This window comes from Leptonychotes weddellii, chromosome 2, assembly GCF_054177405.1.
Source record: "Leptonychotes weddellii isolate Sample4059 chromosome 2, ASM5417740v2, whole genome shotgun sequence".
Taxonomy (NCBI): Eukaryota; Metazoa; Chordata; class Mammalia; order Carnivora; family Phocidae; genus Leptonychotes; species Leptonychotes weddellii.
In genome coordinates, this window is record NC_138370.1 from 53,007,234 (window position 1) to 53,027,657 (window position 20,424).

At 36.9% G+C, this 20,424-nt stretch overlaps 1 protein-coding gene across 1 annotated transcript in view; it reads right to left on the minus strand.

The window, feature by feature from the left end:
* CPE (carboxypeptidase E) overlaps positions 1-20,424 on the minus strand; it is a 112,952-nt gene that overhangs the window by 15,049 nt on the left and 77,479 nt on the right. The window contains exons 3-5 of the mRNA XM_081811192.1: positions 18,854-19,021; positions 10,108-10,229; positions 8,100-8,278 (exon numbers count right to left, since the gene is read on the minus strand). Of these exons, the coding sequence (XP_081667318.1) occupies positions 8,100-8,278; positions 10,108-10,229; positions 18,854-19,021 (469 nt within the window). The remainder of the gene's footprint in view (positions 1-8,099; positions 8,279-10,107; positions 10,230-18,853; positions 19,022-20,424) is intronic.

Below are 20,424 nucleotides of genomic sequence, written 5' to 3' on the forward strand. Positions count from 1 at the left end.
GATAAAGAAGATGTGGTCCATATATACAATGGAATATTACTCAGCCATCAGAAAGGATGAATACCCAACTTTTACATCAACATGGATGGGACTGGAGGAGATTATGCTAAGTGAAATAAGTCAAGCAGAGAAAGTCAATTATCATATGGTTTCACTTATTTGTGGAACATAAGGAATAGCATGGAGGATATTAGGAGAAAGAAGGGAAAAATGAAGGGGGGGAAATCGGAAGGAGAGATGAGCCATCACAGACTATGGACTCTGAGAAACAAACAGAGGGTTTTAGAGGGGACAGGGGTGGGCGGTGGGTTAGCCTGGTGATGGGTATTAAGGAGGGCACGTATTGCATGGAGCACTGGGTGTTGTACAAAAACAATGAATCATGGATCACTGCATAGGAAACTGGTGATGTATTGTATGGTGACCCACATAACATAATAAAATAAAATTTAAAAAAAAAGAAAAAAAACAACCTACACATCACAGAGCCCCAGAAGAAGAGAAAGAGAAGAGGCAGAAAGCTAATATCAAGAAATAATGGCTGAGAGCATCCTAAATCCAGGAAGAAATTTGGACATCCAAGTTCATAGGTCCCCAAAAATTTCAATTCAAAAAGATCTCCAGGACATATTAGAATAAAGCAGTCAAAAAAATCAAAGACAAAGAGATAATCTTAAAAGGAGCTAAAAGGGGAAAAAAAAAAAAGCTTATAACTTACAAAAGAACAGCCCCCACCCCGCCATAAGGCTATCAGCAGATTTCTCAGCAGAAACCCTATAGGCCAGGAGACAGTGGGATGATATGTTCAAAGTGAAAGAAAAAAACTGCCAACCAAGAAAACTTTACTCAGCAAAGTTGTCCTTCAGAAATGAAGGAGATACTTTCCCAAACAAACAAAAGCTGAAGGAGTTCATCACCATTAGAACTGTCTTACAAGAAATGCTGCAAGGCGTTCTTGAAGCTGAAATGAAAGGATACTAATTTGTAACATGGAAACATATAAAAATATGCAGCATACTGGTAAAGGTAGGTATAGAGTTAAATTCAAAAGACTCTAATACTGTATTATGGTAGTGTGTTAATCACGTAATTCTAGTATAAAAATTAGAGGACAAAAGTATTAAAAATAACTAAAGCCACAATAATTTATTAATGAATACATAACATGAAAAATGTAAACTGTGACATCAAAAACAAAATATTGGTGGGGAATGGCATAAAAAGTATTTTTGTAAGCAATCAAAATTAAGTTATCAGCTTAAAATGGACTGTTATGTCTATAAGATGTAAACCTCATACTAACCACAAAGCAAAAACTTATAATAGATTCACAAAAGATAAAGGTATAAGAACCAAAGCATATCACTAAGGAAAATCATCAATTCACAAAGGAGGTCAGAAAGAGAGCAAGAAAGGAATAAGAGAACTACAAAACAGCCAGAAAACAATAAGATGGTATTAATATATCTTTTAAATGTTAATGGTTTAAATCCTCCATAAAGACATAGAATATCTGAACAGATTTTAAACAAAACAAACAAACAAACAAACAAAAAACCAGGATCCAACTCTATGGTGCCTACCAGAGCCTCAGAGCCTCACATCATCTTTAAGGACAATGAGAGTTTGGAGTGAAGGAATGGAAAAAGATATTCCATGCAATTGGAAACCTAAAAAGAGTAGGAGTAGCTATACTTTTATCAGACAAAATACACTTTAAGCCAAAAAGCTTTAACAAGAGACAAAAAAAGTCATTATAAAATGATAGAAGGGTAAATTTCTCAAAGGAACTAACTCTTGAAAATTATATATGCACTCAACACTGGAGCATCTAAATATATTAAGCCAATACTAATAGGCCTGGAGGGAAAAACAGACAACAATTCAATAATAATAGGAGACTTCAATATCCCAGTTTCAACAATGGATAGATTATCCAGTCAGAAATCTGTAAGTAAAAACTGTCCTTGAACTATATGTTAGACCAAATGTACCTAACAGACATAAATGGAACATTCCATCCAACAGCAGAATTACACATTCTTCTCAAACCCACATGGAATATTAGGCAGGACAGATTCACAATTATGTAGAAAATTAAACCAACACACTTCTGAACAAGCAATGGGCCAAAAAAGAAATCAAAAGGGAAACCAAAATATTATGAAACAAACAAAAATAGAAACACAGCACACCAAAACTTATGGGATGCATTAAAAGCAGTTCTAAGAGGAAAGTTTATTACAATAAATGCCTGCATTAAGAAAAAAGAAAGATCTTGAATAAACAATCTAACTTGATATATCAAGGAACTAGAAAAAGAAGAACAACCTAAGTCCAAAATTAGCAGAAAGAAGGAAATAAGAAAGATCAGAGCAGATACAAATGAAATACAGACAAGAAAAACAAAAGGAAAGATCAACAAATCTGATAGGTGGATTTTTTTTTAAAGATAAACAAAACTGACAAACATTTAACTAGACTAAGAATTAAGAGAGGGGCGCCTGGGTGGCTCAGTTGGTTAAGCGACTGCCTTCGGCTCAGGTCATGATCCTGGAGTCCTGGGATCGAGTCCCACATCAGGCTCCCTGCTCAGCAGGGAGTCTGCTTCTCCCTCTGACCCTCCCCCCTCTCATGCTATCTCTATGTCATTCTCTCTCTCAAATAAATAAATAAAATCTTAAAAAAAAAAAAAGAATTAAGAGAGAGAAAACTCAAAAAATAATCAGAAATGGAAGAGGAGACATTACAACTGATATGACAGAAATGCAAAGGATCTTAAGAGACTATGAATGATTATAGACCAACAATTGGATAACCTAGAAATAGTTAATTTCTAGAGACATACAGCCCACCAAGACTGAATTATGAAGAAACAGAAAATCTGAAACAGACCAATTACTAGTAAGAAGACTGAACAAGCAATCAAAAATTTCCCAACAAAGAAAGGCCCAAGATGGTTTCACTGGTGAATTCTACCAAACATTCAAAGAAGAATTAACACCAATCCTTCTAAAACTCTTCCCAAAAACTAAAGAGGAGGAAATACTCCCAAACTCACTTTATAGGCCAGCATTACCCTGATACCAAAGCCAGAAAAGGACATTACAAGAAAAGAAAACTACAGGCCAATATCCCTGATGAATACAGTTGCAAAAATTCTCAACAAAATACTAGCAAACTGAATTCAACAGCACGTTGAAAGGATCATACAGAATGATCAAGTAGACTGTATATTTGGGATATAAAGATGATTCAACATATGCAAATCAACAAATGTGATACACCACATTGATAGAATGAAAGATAAAAATCACAATCATCTTGGGGCGCCTGGGTGGCTCAGTCGTTAAGCGTCTGCCTTCAGCTCAGGTCATGATCCCAGGGTCCTGGGATCGAGCCCCGCATCGGGCTGTCTGCTCAGCAGCGAGTCCACTTCTCCCTCTCCCACTCCCCCTGCTTGTGTTTCCTCTCTCGCTGTGTTTCTCTGTCAAATAAATAAATAAAATCTTTAAAAAAAAAAAAATCACAATCATCTCAAAAATTGCATGAAAAGATTTTGACAAAATTCAACATCTTTTCACGATAAAAACTCAACAAACTGGATGTAAAAGGAATGTACCACAACATAATAAATGCTATATATGGCAAGCCCACAGCTAACATCATTAACGGTGAAAGGCTGAAAGCTTTTTCTCTAAGATCAGGAACAAGAAAAGGGTGCCCACTCTCACCACTCCTATTCAACATAGTATTAGAACTCCTAGTCAAAACAATCAGGCAAGAAAAAGAAATAAGACATCCAAATTGGAGAAAATGAAGTAAAACTGTCTTTGTTTGCAGATGATAAGATCTTATACATAGGAAGTCCTAAAGATTGCACCGAAAAACTCTTGGAACCAATAAATAAATTCATTAAAGTTGCAGGCTGCAAAAACAACATACAAAAATCAGTTGCATTTCTATAACTAACAATGAGCTATCCAAAAAACGAACAAAGAAAACAATCCCATTTACAACAGTATCAAAAGTAATAAAATACTCAGGAATAAATTTAACCAAGGAGGTGAAAGATCTATAAACTGAACACTATAAGACATTGATGAAAGAAACCGAAGAAGACACAAATGGAAAGATATCCTGTGTTCATAGATCAGAATTAATATTATTAAAATGTCCATACTACTCAAAATGATCTACAGATTCAATGCAATCCCTATCAAAATTCGAATGGCATTCTTTAAAGACAGAAAAAAATTCTAAAATTAAATGGAACCACAAAAGACACCAAACAGCCAAAGCAATCGAGAAATAAGAATAAAGCTGAAGATATTACACTTTCTGACTTCAGTCTATACTATAAAGCTATAGTAATCAAAATGGTATGATATTGGCATAAAAACAGACACACAGATCAAAAGTCCAGAATTAAGAGCCCAGATATAAATCCTGGCACATACAGTTAACTAATATTTGACAAGGGAACTGAGAATATTCAATGGGAAAAGGCTAATCTCTTTAGTGAAAGGTATTGGAAAACTGGATATCCACACACAAATGAAAGACACTGGAATGTTATTTTACACCATACACAAAAATTAACTCAAAATGGATTGAAAAAGTAAATGTAAGACCTGAAATCATAAAGCCCCTAGAAGAAAACATAGGGCAGGGACGCCTGGGTGGCTCAGTCATTAAGCGTCTGCCTTCGGCTCAGGTCATGATCCCAGGGTCCTGGGATTGAGCCCTGCACTGGGCTCCCTGCTCAGTGGGAAGCCTGCTTCTCCCTCTCCCATTCCCCCTGCTTGTGTTCCCTCTCTCACTGTGCCTCTCTCTGTCAAATAAATAAAATCTTTAAAAAAAAAAAAAAAAAGAAAGAAAACATAGGGGAAGAACCTTCCTGTCATTGGTCTTGGCAACAGCTTTTGGATATGGCAACAAAACACAAGCAAAAAAAGCAAAAATAAACAAGCAGGACTACATCAAACTAAAAACTTCAGTACAGAAAAAGAAAGTCAAAAAAAAAAAATGAAAAGACAATCAATCTATAGAATGGGAGAAAATATTTGCAAACTATCCGATGAGGGGTTAATATAAAAAATATACAAGGAACTCATACAACTCAATAGCAAAGAAACAAATTATCCAATTAAAAATGGACAAAGAACCTGACTACACATTTTTCCAAAGAAGACATAGAGATGACCAACTGACATATAAGAAGATGCTCAACATCACTAATCATCCGGGAAATGCAAATCAAAGCCACAATGAGACATCTCACCTCATACCTGTTAGAATGGCTATTATCAAAAAGATAAGAGACAATAAGTGCTGGCAAAAATGCAAAGAGAACTTTTGTGCACTGTTGGTGAGAATGTAAATTGGTATATTCACTATTGGAAAAGGTAGGTTCAGAGGTTCCCAAAAGAATTAAAAATAGAACTACCATATGATCTAGCAATCCTAATTCTGGGTATATATCCAAAGAAAATGAAATCATTATCTAGAAGAGATAGATATCTGCACTCCCATGTTCACTGCAGCATTATTCACAGTAGCCAAGACATGGAAACAACCTAAGTGTCCATGGACAGATGAATGGATAAAGAAAATGTGGTATATATAAACAATGGAATATCATTCAGCCATAAAAATTAAGGAAATCCTGCCATTTGCAATAACATGGATGGACCCTGAAGGCATTATGCTAAGTGAAATAATTCAGACAGAGAAAGACAAATACTGAATGATCTCACTCATATATGAAATTTTAAAAAGCCAGCTTATAACTGCTTGTTATAAGATGAGTAAGTTCTGGGGAGCTAATATACAGCATGGTGAATATAGTTAACAATACTGTATAATATATTTGAAAGTTGCTGAGAGAGTAAATATTAAATGTCCTCACCACAAAAAAAAAAAAAAGAAAAATGGTAATTATGTCAAGTGATGGATGTCTTAGCTAACCTTATTAGGTAATCATTTATGCAATACATAAAGAAATAAATCACATCATACACCTTAGACTTACATGATGTTATATGCAATTATATGTCCATTAATCTGGGGAAAATAAAATTTTTAAATAATAATAATTTTTTTTAAAAAGACAATAGGGTCAAACCCTCAACTCTTACTGGGCTACTAAAGAAATGTGCATCCCTCTGAACCTACCTCTCTATCAGGGAAGAGCTTGGACAGTCATATAAGATGGTCTGACATACTATTTTGTTCTTTAAGTTGAACCAATAGCACAGTAGATTCCTAAGGGCTTGGGAGTCTTAATAATGTACTACATACTAATTTAACATTCACTGAGTATCTACTACATACAAGGCATAATAAGAACACTGCAAACTGTACCAAGAGAGAAGATTCTGCATCCAGAACAATTTTACTTTGAACCTGATTCAAGCTAGTAGTGAATGCTATTGGTACCCACAGGATTGCTTCACCGAGCCAGGGGGTCCATCCCCAAATTGCTGTTTGAGTGTTGGCTGTTAAGAGCTCAGAGCTGACTGCTGTTTTCTAGGAGAGCGGCTGATAGAAACCACCTAGCTTGGGAGGTTACTCCCTCCTATCTCTCATTCCAAAACCCTCTTGGCAATCCCCAACCAAAGACTGACTTATATGAAGCCACCAAAGGTTGGTCCCCTTCCCCTAGCCTCAGGGCAGGATAATCCTGCCTGTGATTTAGACTTGAGGCCTTCCTCCCAATGGCTCAGGCTGAGGTTATGGCTGTCCCTGTGACCACATCCTTGTTCACCTCGATCCCCCTCCCTACCCTGCTTCCCTCACTTCCATACAGGGTTTTTCCTAAAGGGCACTTCCTCAATAAATTACAAGCAACCAAATCCCTATCTCAGGCTCTGCTTCTAGAAAACATGGACCTAGGACACTGATTTCATTCACTATCTAGAGAGCTAAAGAAAGTCAAAGCTTTCTTTGATTATTGTGGTTCATAATCACTAAGATTAATATTATTATTATTATTATTGTCATTATTTTACAGATATACATCTCTTGGTATTCTGTAGACAATACACTGTCTATAAACGTAAATCCAAAGGAATCATTAAAGTTTTTATAAAAATTGAATTATGAAATTACTTCCCATCTGACATATTCGACATAGTCTAAATCCTAAATCTGACTTTATTTCTCAGGCTATAGGGGGACAAAAGTGCTAAATCTGATCTGGCCTGATGCAAAATATAAGTTAAAACAAAACAAACATATATCAGAAAGAAAAATATCAGGAAGGATATTTTTCTCAGGGCATAATTCAATAAAAGAAGCATATTAAACAAACCCCAACCCTATAATTCGCTAGTGCTGCTACTGCCCTAATTCTCTTGCATTTCCAGGTGGGTCATAGAAAATCATTCTTGGGCAAAGAGGGTGGAAAAAAAAACCCAAAACATATCAGTATCTTTACATTTCATTCTTCATCCTGGATAGAGTGAGTGTTACACAACTGTTGATGGTCCGACTAACCATGAAAATAAGAGTTCTATAAAGTCTACGTGGGGCAAAGGGAGTCAGGATTGCTGCCCTGGTCACCTAGAAGATGCTTCCTCCAGCGAACGTGCTGCCTGTGAGCTTTTCCCTTTTCCAACCCCATAAAAGGTGAAGAGCTTCATGATCTAATAGTGCTTATTACAGTAGTGAATATAAACTAATATTCCACATCAAATAGTCCCCATTATCCCATCATTTAAAAGAAAAATAAAAGGTATATGGACCAAGATACACTGCCCTCTAATATATACATTTGACTATAGTAAAAGCTTAACTAATATAATATATATAATAAGGAAGCTATCTTAAGTAGGATATTTCACAATATTCGATTTATGTCTTTCCCATGGACGTCTTTCATTCATTTCTCATATGTCTTCAATTAGCATCTTGATTTTTTAAGAATCAACAAAAACAAAACTATACATAGCAACCATTCATGCAGAAAACTAATTTTAATGGATGAACCATAGATTCCGTCTATTTCTTAATGTTTGAGGAGGACTGAAAGCTCTCTACATCTAAATGGTAACTATAAATAATTCACCGAAGCACAAAGCGAAACGGAAACTCACCGCCAGGTACACTGTACCAAGCAGCACCATTGGTTGTTCCATCTACAAAGCTGCTGTCGTCATCATTCTTGCGACACGGTGGCCGATTGGGGTCAGACATGGGTGGGTTAAAAGAGGAGTACGCCCGAGCCAAGCTTTGGAAAATGGCATCATCTGGGCAGGAGCTATATTCATGAGCACTACCTAGAAAATAAACCCACAAGGTTAAAGAAATTAATATAGACCAAAGAGCATTGTGTGTTTTTGAAAGAGTGGTTCAGTGTTGTCTCTTGCTGACCTATTTTTTTTTAAGATTTTATTTATTTGACAGCGAGAGGGAGCAGCCAAGGGAGAGGTAGAAGCAGACTTCCCGCTGAGCAGGGAGCCCCATGCGGGACTCCATCCCAGGACTCCCGGATCATGACCTCAGACGAAAGCCACACTTAACCGACTGAGCTACCCAGGTGCCCTCTTGCTGATTTTTTTTTTTTTAAGATTTTATTTATTTATTTGACAGAGAGAGAGAGAGCACGCACAAGCAGGGCGAGTGGCAGGCAGAGGCAGAGGGAGAAGCAGGCTCCCCGCAGAGCCGGGGGAGCTTGATATGGGACTCGATCCCAGGACTCAGGGATCATGACCTGAGCAGAAGGCAGTCGCTTAACCAACTGAGCCACCCAGGCGCCCTGATTTTTTTTTTTAGCAACATCACAATGGGAAAGGAGTGATGGTCTAAGTGCTCAACAATTACACTTAGTGTTTAAGTTATATACCATTCTGTTCCACACCACAATGTAGAAATTGGGTAGAAAGGACATTCTACTTATGCACTGAAAGCTTCATGAGAAAAGGTGATAAACTCGTGGTAAACTTGATCTGAGAAAACAGAAAGGAGATTTCCATTGTTAAAATTTTTAATTTAAAAAATGTGACCTCTGGGTGCCTGGGTGGCTCAGTCGGTTAAGTGGCTGCGTTCCGCTCAGGTCATGATCCCGGGGTCCTGGAATGGAGCCCAGTGTGGGGCTTCCCTGCTCAGCTGGGAGTCTGCTTCTCCCTCTGCCCCTCCCCCCTCACCCCCCCCCCCGCTCATGTGCACACTCTATCTCTATCTCTCACTCTCTCTCTCAAGTAAATAAATAAAATCTTTAAAATAATAATAATAAAATAAGAAATGTAACCTCATAGCCACCATGAATCATTCTCACACATACTTTTCAGTATTTGAGTTTTAAAGTTTAAAAAATCTCCCATGTGTAATATAAAAAGAAATAATATATATTTTGATACACTGTGTCTTCATATATGATAAAATATGCCAGGCTTTTAAATTTCCCAGCTATTGACAAACTACAAAATCTATAAATTTTAATGTTTCACCAAAGACTCTCTCCAAGGCTCAAAGTTTCCCATATCTAAAATTATCATCGTGTGCTTGCAAAGAATGAATTCTTCAAAGACCCTTGAGAACCCATCCATAGCAGGAAATTTCTTGGAGCGACAAAAAGTTAAGTTGAAAATAACTATCTGACTAAAGCTTGCTGTGCCTGAAATTTAACTAAAACTAATTTGAGAAAGTCAAAGCACCACTTTCCCCTCCCTGATACCACTAGAAACAGTTCCAAATGCAAAAGCGTGAGTGTATGGTAAGACGCGGAGAGATCCACATGGGCCCTGATCAAGCTGCAAAAAGACTGCTTTCATTTTTAAGCCATTGTACACAAACCTGTATCATTTCCATTATCTCTCGATTCTATCAGGGTTCAAGAGTGACCCAAGTTCATGACCTCTGTTTTCTCCCTTTCTCTTGCATTCTGTCAAGATCACGGTCCTCTTCAACTAAACTTATTAAAAAGTTACAGTCCTTTTCTGCCAAATATTTATACGAATGCCACATGAAATAAACATACGTCCTTCTACAGGCAAAATCACTTAATGGCCAGTTCCTTAAAAGAATGGTCCATATAGAAATCATCCTATAAACCCTCATAAAACGATTGTAAACCTTGAACCATTAGAGAAGCAGAAGGAACACCTACCACTCCGCGTCTCGTCATAGGGGTAATTGGCCACAAGGTCTCCTCCATGGAGATTGGCAGAGAGCACGAAAGGAATATCCATAATCCAATGAATGACTGCCTTAGTCTCAGGAGCAAGCTGCATTAAAGATTAGAGGGTAGAAGGATTATACATTTGGTTACCATTGGTGGGATCCCTCAATAGGAAAGACATAAAAAAGGAAAAACAACAACAGTAATCGAAAGCTGGTCATAGGTCATCTTTCAAGTGCTTTGTGGTGGTTGTCATAAAAATAAAAAAGCTTCCAGTAAGAGCAGCATTTCCATCTCTACCTTTCCCACTTATTATAAAACATATTTCAGTAGTGTTAGAATTTCCTTAAAAGTTTTACTTTTGTTAGCTGCCAGCTTTTTTCTCTTTTTTGTTTTTGTTTTTAGCTTTTTTCTCTTTGAAACTTGAAAACCATCATGCAAATCACTGACAAATTCTAGGACACTTCCATCTGATCTTTGTTAATAATAGCTAAGAGTAAGACAAAGAGAAAAGAAAATAGTTGGACTGAAGAGCAAGATTCTTTCTCTATGGTGGTTAAACTCTAGAAATGTATGATAGATTTTATTTCTTTTATTACTAATTATTATTGTTTATTATTTTCTTTTATTGCTTACTATTTTTCCAATTCCCTCCAACTACCTCTGACACTGTTCCTATAAAAAAAATATTAAATTGGGTCTCTTTCAAAACTCACTGTAAAATATCAGCTTACTTTGGGAAAAGCATCTTAAACAAAAGCAGAAGTTTCAGAAATTCATGTTGCCTTAATTTCATGACTCACAGCCCCTCTTATCCTGGTAGCAAAACAAAAGAGGAAAGAAATTTATACAAAAGAATTAACCTGGAGCCAGACACGTGTTTCATATGATGAATTTTTAATAGTAACTAGGAAGACTCTCAAACTCCCAAGTACCTCCTTGATTAAAAAAAAAAAAAAAATTCCTGGAGATGTGATCCATACTTTCTTTGGGACAGAAAATCTAACAGCATCAGTAGGGTTTGATGGCTGCAAGACCTTGTATTTCTGTATCTCTGTTCAGTTCATGAATGAGCTTCACAACATCCCCATTGGATAGGCAAAGATATTCAACCCCTTTCACTGGGAAGAATCTAGGGGTTAGGTGTGTTAATAACATGTCCAAGTTCACACAGCTAAGAATTCAAATCCAGTCTATAAAACTATAAAGCCCACGTTTTTGTCAGTATTGATATATAGTTTGATACTTTAACGTATCAAAATTACCCTATTTTTCATGTAGGCAACTTATAATCGTGAAAAAGTGTGATTTAGAATAAGGTGCTGTTTTTATTATTTATTTGATTGGTTTATCTCATTCTCCCTATAAAAATGTTTATTGTAGAAAATGTAAAGGAGACAAACAAAAAGAAAGAAGATTAAAATGACCCATAATTTTACCATCTAAAGATACAAACTGCTAACATTTACATGTATCTTTCTCAGTCTTTACCAATGCACTTATGTAATTTTTTAAATGTGATAATATATGTATAATTTTGTATATGACCTGTTTTGTTTGACAATGGGTAACAAACACTTTTGCTTGTCATTGAATAACCTTCTAAGTTACTATGTTAATGGATGAATAGTATCCAATATATGGATATATCATTCTTAAACATGAACAAAATAATAGCTAATATTTATTAAACACTTTCTGTGTGACACACTGAAGTCTCACATCCACCCTATGAGATAGGGACTACACGTACTCCCTGTTTTACAGATGAGTAAACTGAGACACAGAGGAGTTAGGCAATAGCATGAGTCCAATCAGTTGTGAGTGGCAGAGCCTGGACTCAAGCTCCAGAGCACGAACACCAGCACTAACAATCTCCAATTTGTGGGAGGGGTTGGGGAGAAGGGCGACATATTGGTCTGAGGGTACAAACTTTCAGTTATAAGATGAATAAGCTCTGGGGATCTAATGCACAGCATGGTGACTTAATAATACTGTACTGTCTACTTGAAATTTGTTAAGATAGCTCATAAGCATTCTCATCACGAAAGAAAACTAAGGTAACTATGTGAGGTGATGGATATGTTAATTTGCTTGATTGTGATAATCATTTCATAATGTATACGTATATCAAATCATCATATCGTATACCCAATTTTTATTTGTCAATTATACTTCAGTAGAGCTGGGGGATAGGATCTCCAATTGTTGGGTGTTGAGTTGTTCACTATAGAAAAAAATTGTATAAACACCCTTGTAACTACTCTTTTTTCAGATCTATACTTTCCTTAGGGAAATTTTCCTAGAAATGGAATGACTTAACCAAAAGCTAAGCACAGTTTTTAATTTTATAAAATGTATTACAAATTGCCTCTCTATAAAATACAGCAATAGTATATTAAGCCTGCCATTTCTCATCATTCTTACCAACATGGGATATGTGGTGTTTTTTAAATCTTTCACTTTGATACATGACAAATTAGATTTCTTGTAAATGTGCATTCTTTGATACACAAATAAAACTGGAACCATTTCTATATGTTTAGTAACCATTTATGTTTATTCTTTGGTGACATATTTATACATGGTTTAGCTGATTTTTCTATTGAAATGTTGATCTCTTACTAATTTGCAAGAGTTGTTATTCAGTAAAAACACTAACCCTCTATATTATAGATATTTTCTGAGTTTGTCATTTGTCTCTCAAATTCAGTTTTTTTCAAATTTAATAATAATACTTAAAATACAAAATATTAAAATATTTATGTTTCAAATTTACTGATCTGATCTTTTTTTAATTGTCTCTTCCTTTGCTTTTGCATTTTATTCGTTCATTCAATAACTAGCAAGTGGCCACCATGTGCCAACTTTTCTATATGAGGGATTTAGAAAGTTCTATCCCTTTCCAAAAATTATATATTTACTGAAGTTTTCTTTTTGAAGGCTCATACTTTTTATAGATTTTATGTTGATCTATGCTGATATTTGTGAGATGGATTAATCTCAATTTCATTTATTGAATTACCCTGTCTTTCCACAATGATCTGAAAAACTCCCTTACTATACACTAAATTCTTATATGTACTTAAATTTGTTTCTAGAATTCAAATTAATTTAAATTAAATCCAGTTTAAGTTTTGATTTAAATCAACCATAAAATAACTAATACAGAACATCTAATCAAAAACAATCTTTAGGGGCTCCTGGGTGGCTCAGTCGTTAAGCGTCTGCCTTCGGCTCAGGTCATGATCCCAGGGTCTTGGGATCGAGCCCCACATTGGGCTACCTGCTCAGCAGGAAGCCTGCTTCTCCCTCTCCCACTCCCCCTGCTTGTGTTCCTGCTCTCGCTATGTCTCTCTGTGAAATAAATAAATAAAATCTTCAAAAAAAAATCTTTAATCCAAAAAATGCATATGCTCTTGTTTGCAATGAATTTATGGTTTATTAGGCTCAACTGCTCAAAAAATGGCAATAATATTATGTGATATGAGTTTAACACATTCTTTTATATTCTGTTCCAAGTTTTCTTCGTAGTACTGAATTTCTTTCCAATCCTCTTCCTTGTACATCCCCTTCATTTCTCCTATTTGCTCAAACCCAGTGATTGGTACTGACAAATATTTCAAGGAGTTCAAAAGAGACAGAAATCACTGTGGTTTGGAGAATCATGGGAGACTTTAGGAAGGAGGTGGAACTCCACTATGCCTTGGGGGGAGAAAGGCAGGTAGGCTTTGGATAGGAGGAAAAGAGAGTAGTAAAAAAAAAAAGAAAAGAAAGAAAAAGAAAAGAGGAGAGTACGTAAGGGGTAAAAGCAAGCAAGGACTGCCTGGGGTAAAGGATTGGTTTGAGTGGGAGCTCAGGAGGCAAAGCCCTACAGTGGCAGACTGTACTTTTGGATTTCTTATTCACCTGAAAGGGTTCAAAACAGTGTGCATGGTATGCTTCCATATATTTATAGATTGATACGTGCATAAAAAATAATTCTAAAGAATACATACCGAGATGTGAATGGTGATCATTTAAGACTATAGGGTAATGGGTTCTTTTTCTCTTCATTTATATTTACTTTATCTTTTTGTTCATAATAACATACTAATTTTTAACATTTTTTAAAGAAACTTTTTTGGAACAAATATAACATACAGTCCTGAATACACAAAGTCATATTTGGCTATTAGGTTTAGCCTATTGCTAATTCTGATACATACACTATTGCTAATGTTACCAATATGTTCAAAAGCAAGCGAGTAAATTCCACAATTTGACAAATTAAACTCAGTTTGTCTCCATCTACTAATAGAATTTTTTAGGCTGACTAAATGCTGAGATCCCCTGGGTACTGTAATTATATATTTAAGTAATCCACAGAGAAGCCTCTGGAACATCTCTAAGATTGAGCCCCAAGAGAATCTAGAACCAATTATGACTATCTTTAAAATTTCCATTTAAAGACTAAGTATAGCTTAAATGTTATGCTCTATAATTAGATGGCTTTGACTCTTAAAATACACTAAAGCTATATTTATTTCCCTTTCTTCATGACTCTAGCCATTAGAGATAAGTATACAATTATTAAAATTGTTTGATTTATTTTAATTCACTCCGTTTTCAAGCAATCCAGGTCCAGGCTCATGTACTGAACCCAGATAACAGTGGAGGTGACCAGGCCAAATTGCTCAAGAACAGATGAGAAAAGACAGCAGGAAGAACTCCACAGCAACAGAGAGCTTTTGTTCAGAGGTTCAGAAGAACAAGGAAAGCATCTGGAACACGTGGTAAAAATGCAGATGCCTAGGGGCGCCTGGGTGGCTCAGTTGGTTAAGCGACTGCCTTCTGCTCAGGTCATGATCCTGGAGTCCCGGGATCGAGTCCCGCATCGGGCTCCCTGCTTGGCAGGGAGTCTGCTTCTCCCTCTGACCCTCCTCCCTCTCATGCTCTCTGTCTCTCATTCTCTCTCTCTCAAATAAATAAATAAAATCTTTTAAAAAAAAAAATGCAGATGCCTTTTCATCACCCATTCCCACAGCATACACACCCCAGACTTCCTGAATCAGCATTCATAAAAGTGTGCCTTTTTAACCCCAAATTCCTACAAAACTTGAAATTTAAAAACCACTCTAAGGACAGATTGGAGGTGGCCAGAGGCAGTGTTGGGGGGCGGGGGAGATGGGGAGGAAAATGGGTAAAGGTGGTCAAAAGGTATACACTTCATTATAAAAGAAGTCATAGGGATGTGATGTACAAATGGTGACTATAGTTAATAATACTGTATTCTATATTTGAAGTTACTAAGAAAGTAGGCCTTAAATGTTCTATTACAAGAAAAATATTACAACTATGTATGGTGACTGATGGTAACTAGACTTATGGTGGTGATCATTTCACAATATATACAAATACCAAATCATTATGCTGTACACCTGAAACTAATAGTATGTTATATGTCAATTATGTCTCAATAAAAATAAAACAAACATAGAAGCTACAATAAGGGATATAGACACTGAGAAGGGGGAGTAAGAAAAGGCGAGATGTGTGATAACATTCACAAAATGCCTACTACATGTCTCCTACCGGGCAACGTCTAAATACGGTCTCAGTCTTAATGACAAAGATGGAAAAAAAGAGAAGATGAACCAGTTATGAATAATACCATCCCCGAATTATTAGGCAGGTTTACTGAAGATTTAGTCTAATGTAAACAAACCTTGCTTCTGTTCCAGAAAAGAGACTAGATTTTCATTTTTATGTATTTCTCTTTATCTTTACCCAGAAAAAGTATTGGCATTGAGATACTTTTAATAAAAGCTCTAATTTTGAGGGGCACCTGGGTGGCTCAGTCAGTTAAGCAGCGGAATCTTGATTTTGTCTCAGGTCATGATCTCAGGGTCCTGGGATCAAGCCCCGCCTCAGGCTCCCTGCTCAGTTGGGAGCCTGCTTGAGATTCTCTTCCTCCCTCTCCCTCTGCCCCTCCCCGCACTTGCTCACTCACACGCTCTCTCTCTCTCTAAAATATATAAATAAATACTAAAAAAAGTTCTATTTTTTTTAAGTACCATGAGCATATATCTTTTAAATAAGTATTGCTTACACTAGAAATAAGAAAACACCTAACACCGCGATTCTGCAAATATCACACAGGTTCTGTTGGGGAAGAGGAAGGTCTTGCCGATGGAAAGTGTATTGCACTGCACAAAGATTGCCCATCAGATATCCTACGGACATGAGTTTATTTCACAGATTCTTCTACACAAGGTGGCAGGCATTACTTGTCCCATTTCTAGGATTTAATGAAGACAGCGCAGGCAGCTTAATGTAAGCAATGGGGAGAGTCTGCCGGCTGATAGCAGCACTAGGCTTCCACAGTGGTTTTCCATTTCTGCCTTACCATTCACAACTTATCACACAGGACGGCCCTCTTTTTACCTCTGGTAAAAAAAAAAAAAAAAAGACAGTCCTCTGTTTTCCAACTCTCATCCAAGAAAGATGGACCAGGGGCTGAGAAACTGCAAATGTATCTGTGACTCAGAAGCAGGAATGTTTAAGTGACTCACTTATCAGGTTCTACTAGAATCCTCAGCCCCTAGCAGCCCTTTTCTGAGACCAGTTTCCACTTGCAGGCTTAGCTTAAGTTTCTGAAATGAATCCTAAATATAGGCAGGAAAGTTATAGGAACTTTACAGCAATAATCCAGGACCCTCCCTATCTCCTGGATCCTCTATCTAGCGCCCAACCACATGATGAATGCTTGTCTGGAACTCCAGCTGTGGATTTTCAGGTACTGTGATTTGCTTGTCAGGCTGGATCGCATTCGTTCCTAACAGGTTTTCAGCCTACTATGTGTCAGACTCAAATATAAGCCATAATTCTTGCAACCAAAAGATTGAAATCTAGAATTAAAAAGGAAAATAGCTATATAAATAATTATAACAAATACAATGCTCTCTATAGCTATAAGCACCATACTGGAAGTATTTCTAAAGAATGTAAGGGAAGCTTAACTGGACCCATCTGGAAGAGCAGAAAGCTTCACAGAGGAGGTGACATGGAAGGAAAGGAAAGAGCATTCTAGAAGGTTGGACCAATGCATACAAAGATATAAAATTATTAGAAAATACTTTGCTTAGGGAGCAAAAAGGAATTGGTGGACCAGAGTCCATGGAATATCAGAGCCAGATCAAGGAGTGGGTCAGCCAGCAGCTGCCAGGGGCCAAGGGAAACTTGAAAGGCCGTGGCACTATAATAAAATGGAGAAATTGTACTTTCCACGTTCTCACTTAGGAAAGGTACAAAAAGGAGTTGATGAGCCAGAGCAGAATTGCCTGGAAAAACACAAGAGGAATGGAGAGCTGCCAACCCCAGTTCTTCTCCACCTTCCCTCCACAATGGGCTCTACCTCCCTCCAAGTAATTGAAAACAATGTTCAAGCAGTATTGGTTTGAAGGAGCATCAAACGTTTAGTGGATATGTCAATGCACCCATCTAACTCTGAGGTACATAACACAGAGTCCTGAGAAATTTTGCTGAAACGGTAATAATAGTTACAGGTCCTAACTTCAAGCACTTTATAGATCCTAACTCACTCAGTCCTTATAACCACCCAAGGGGGTAGCTACTATTATCATCTCCATATTTCAGTGGAAGAAGCAGAAGCACAAAGTGGTTAGATACTTTCCAAAACTCATGCATCAAATATGGAGCCAGGCTATGAAGAGGTGGCTGCCCCAGAGTCCCCAGACTAAGACTAAACCATCACACAATTCTGACATACTGAGTTTTTACTTTATCCTCTGGACGGTGGGGAGCTGGCAATGAAGCAATAATTTGTGCATGAAGATCACTCTGGAGGAATTCGAGAAGATTGAACAGGGCTGGGAGGGGCTGAACCCAAAACAAGAAGAGGGGACTGCTGTACTCATCAGAGCAAGAGACAATGGGGACCGCAACCAAGCAGTGGAATGAGTTTGCAGTTGAGAGACTGAAGAAGTGTTAGGGCCCTCAGATCACTGAGATCCGCCAACTGATTGCTGGTGGCGGGGACAGTAATGGAACAGTCAAGGCTTTGATGATAGGGTAAATGAGAAAACACTGTTTTCTTACAGAAAATGTTTGGCTTCGAGGCCCTGCGTGTCGCCAGATGAAGGGACTCAGTGAGCAAGTAAAGTAGAGAAAGAACTCCACAGGAGATCGGGAACTAGAGAAATGGATATGTAGGGAAAGAGAAAAGAATAGCAGATGGCATTTTGAAGGCCAGCACTTAGCCAAGGTAGGGGAAGCTGAGCAGTAACTGGAAAGGCAGTAGAAGGAGCAGGAGAAAGTGGAGTTGTGCAAAGCAAAGAAAGAAAAGGTTCTGGAAAAGAAGAAAAAGATCAACAGTGTGAAATGCTGTGATGTGCTGATACAGGGCCTCCGAAAGGGCCATAAAGACTTTCAAAGACACTCACAACTGGGTTCCTTCCTCCTATCCCCTCCCCCACTTCCGATCCCTCCTCCCCCCTCCCCCCCCGTCCCCCATTTCCCCTCCCCGTTCCCCCCTCCCCCATTACTCCCTCCCCCCGTCCCCCCCCCCGTTCCACCCCCTCCCCCATACCAGCCGTGACTTTCTCGGCACCAGGAACTATCCCACAGAAGCTTTAACATTACTGCAACGTCCTCCATTATGATGAAGCTATTAGAACATACTTCCTTAGGCTAGAGGACAAACCCAAGAAAACTATACATGTTCCCTACCTTTGTGTTTTGATCCACAATCTTCTTCAGATTTTTCAACAAATGATTATTTGGACCACCTTCTTTCTCATTAACATAAACTATCCTATCCAGGTCTGGAAAGTTACGGTTCAAATCTATTCCTTGGGCATTGCTTCGACCCACAAACCAGTCCTTGAGCTCACCAGGCTAAAAAAATCAAGAAGAACAATAATAAGTTATTTATTATTATTATTATTACTATCTAGTTAAGGTCTTCATTAATAATTTTTAAAATAATTTATTAGGATTAATTATTTATTTCAACAATAGCCTCTCAAAATTGTATTTTCACTCTCACTGACAAACACATGAAGGTTTCAGGTTTAAAGTATTTATTATGGTTATTTCAAAATATTTTCAATGAATAATAACTTAAATTTTAATAATAATTACATTTAAAAGATAATTATCATCAAACTGCCAAAAAAAAGAACTATATATATTAGTAACAGATGCCTTTCAAAGCATGCCAGTCTCTAGTTGGGTTTAAGTGAAATATTCATTGGCTCTGTAAATCACAGTAATCTATTTTTTAAATATTCAAAAGAATAAATCACTAAAGAAGACTGGAGGTTTAAAATGAGTTTAACATGAATTATGTGCATAATAGTAAGATATCTCCCTCTTACAGTCTTCATGAAAAAATATGAGCTCTAGCATCAAAGTTCAAGAGCTTCGTAAGTTGAGAAGTTTCTGTTCAATTTTAAACCCTTCATTTCAGTAACGGTATAATCTGGAAATGTAATGAATTTCCAAGGCATTCAGCTGTATTCCATAATGCGTATTTTCTTGTTTTACTATTAAATTATACATAATCTATGATATAGAGCTAATTCCCATATTCTTGAAGTTATATAAGTTCAGATACCTTAGACTCCAAAGAATAAAATCCATTACAGAAAATAACAGTGATAATCTTTTGTCCATTCTGTCTTACAGATCTGAATATCACCTTAAAATAGTAAACATTTAATTCTCTATGTTATTAGAATTTTTCTAACTTTAGAAATTATATCAATGTTATTTACAGAAGTTCTCTGGGTTTCTTACAATGTTAAACTGTCAGGTCACTGGATTTTTTATTTTTAAGGTAAAAATCAACTCCCTAACTATAAACATACCAATACTCCCAAAAAATAAGGAAATCACTTCACACTGTAGAAAACAACTAATTTCTCCATGCCTGTGCAAGCAAAAAGGAAACACATACCATTTATCTTCTCTTAAAGTGTGATTACTGTCCAGCTTCTCTAACAGTTAAAATGTATTAATTTCATTTTACAGGTAGGAGGGGTTTTGTTGGTGGCGGGGTTTTTTTGTTTTGTTTTGTGTTATTGTTGTTTTGTTTTGTTTTTTTTACTTTACTCATCATACATAGACAAGAATTAAACACCCGTGAAACATTGATCTGGCCAAAATTTTTCTTCCTTGATGTCAGTAGAGGGCGCTATGACATCATTCAGAGGCAGCAATGGCATGACTCCTCAACACTTGGCAGTAGTCTTACTTTCAGCTTTTTAGAAGAAAGGAAATTTACCTAGTCACAAATG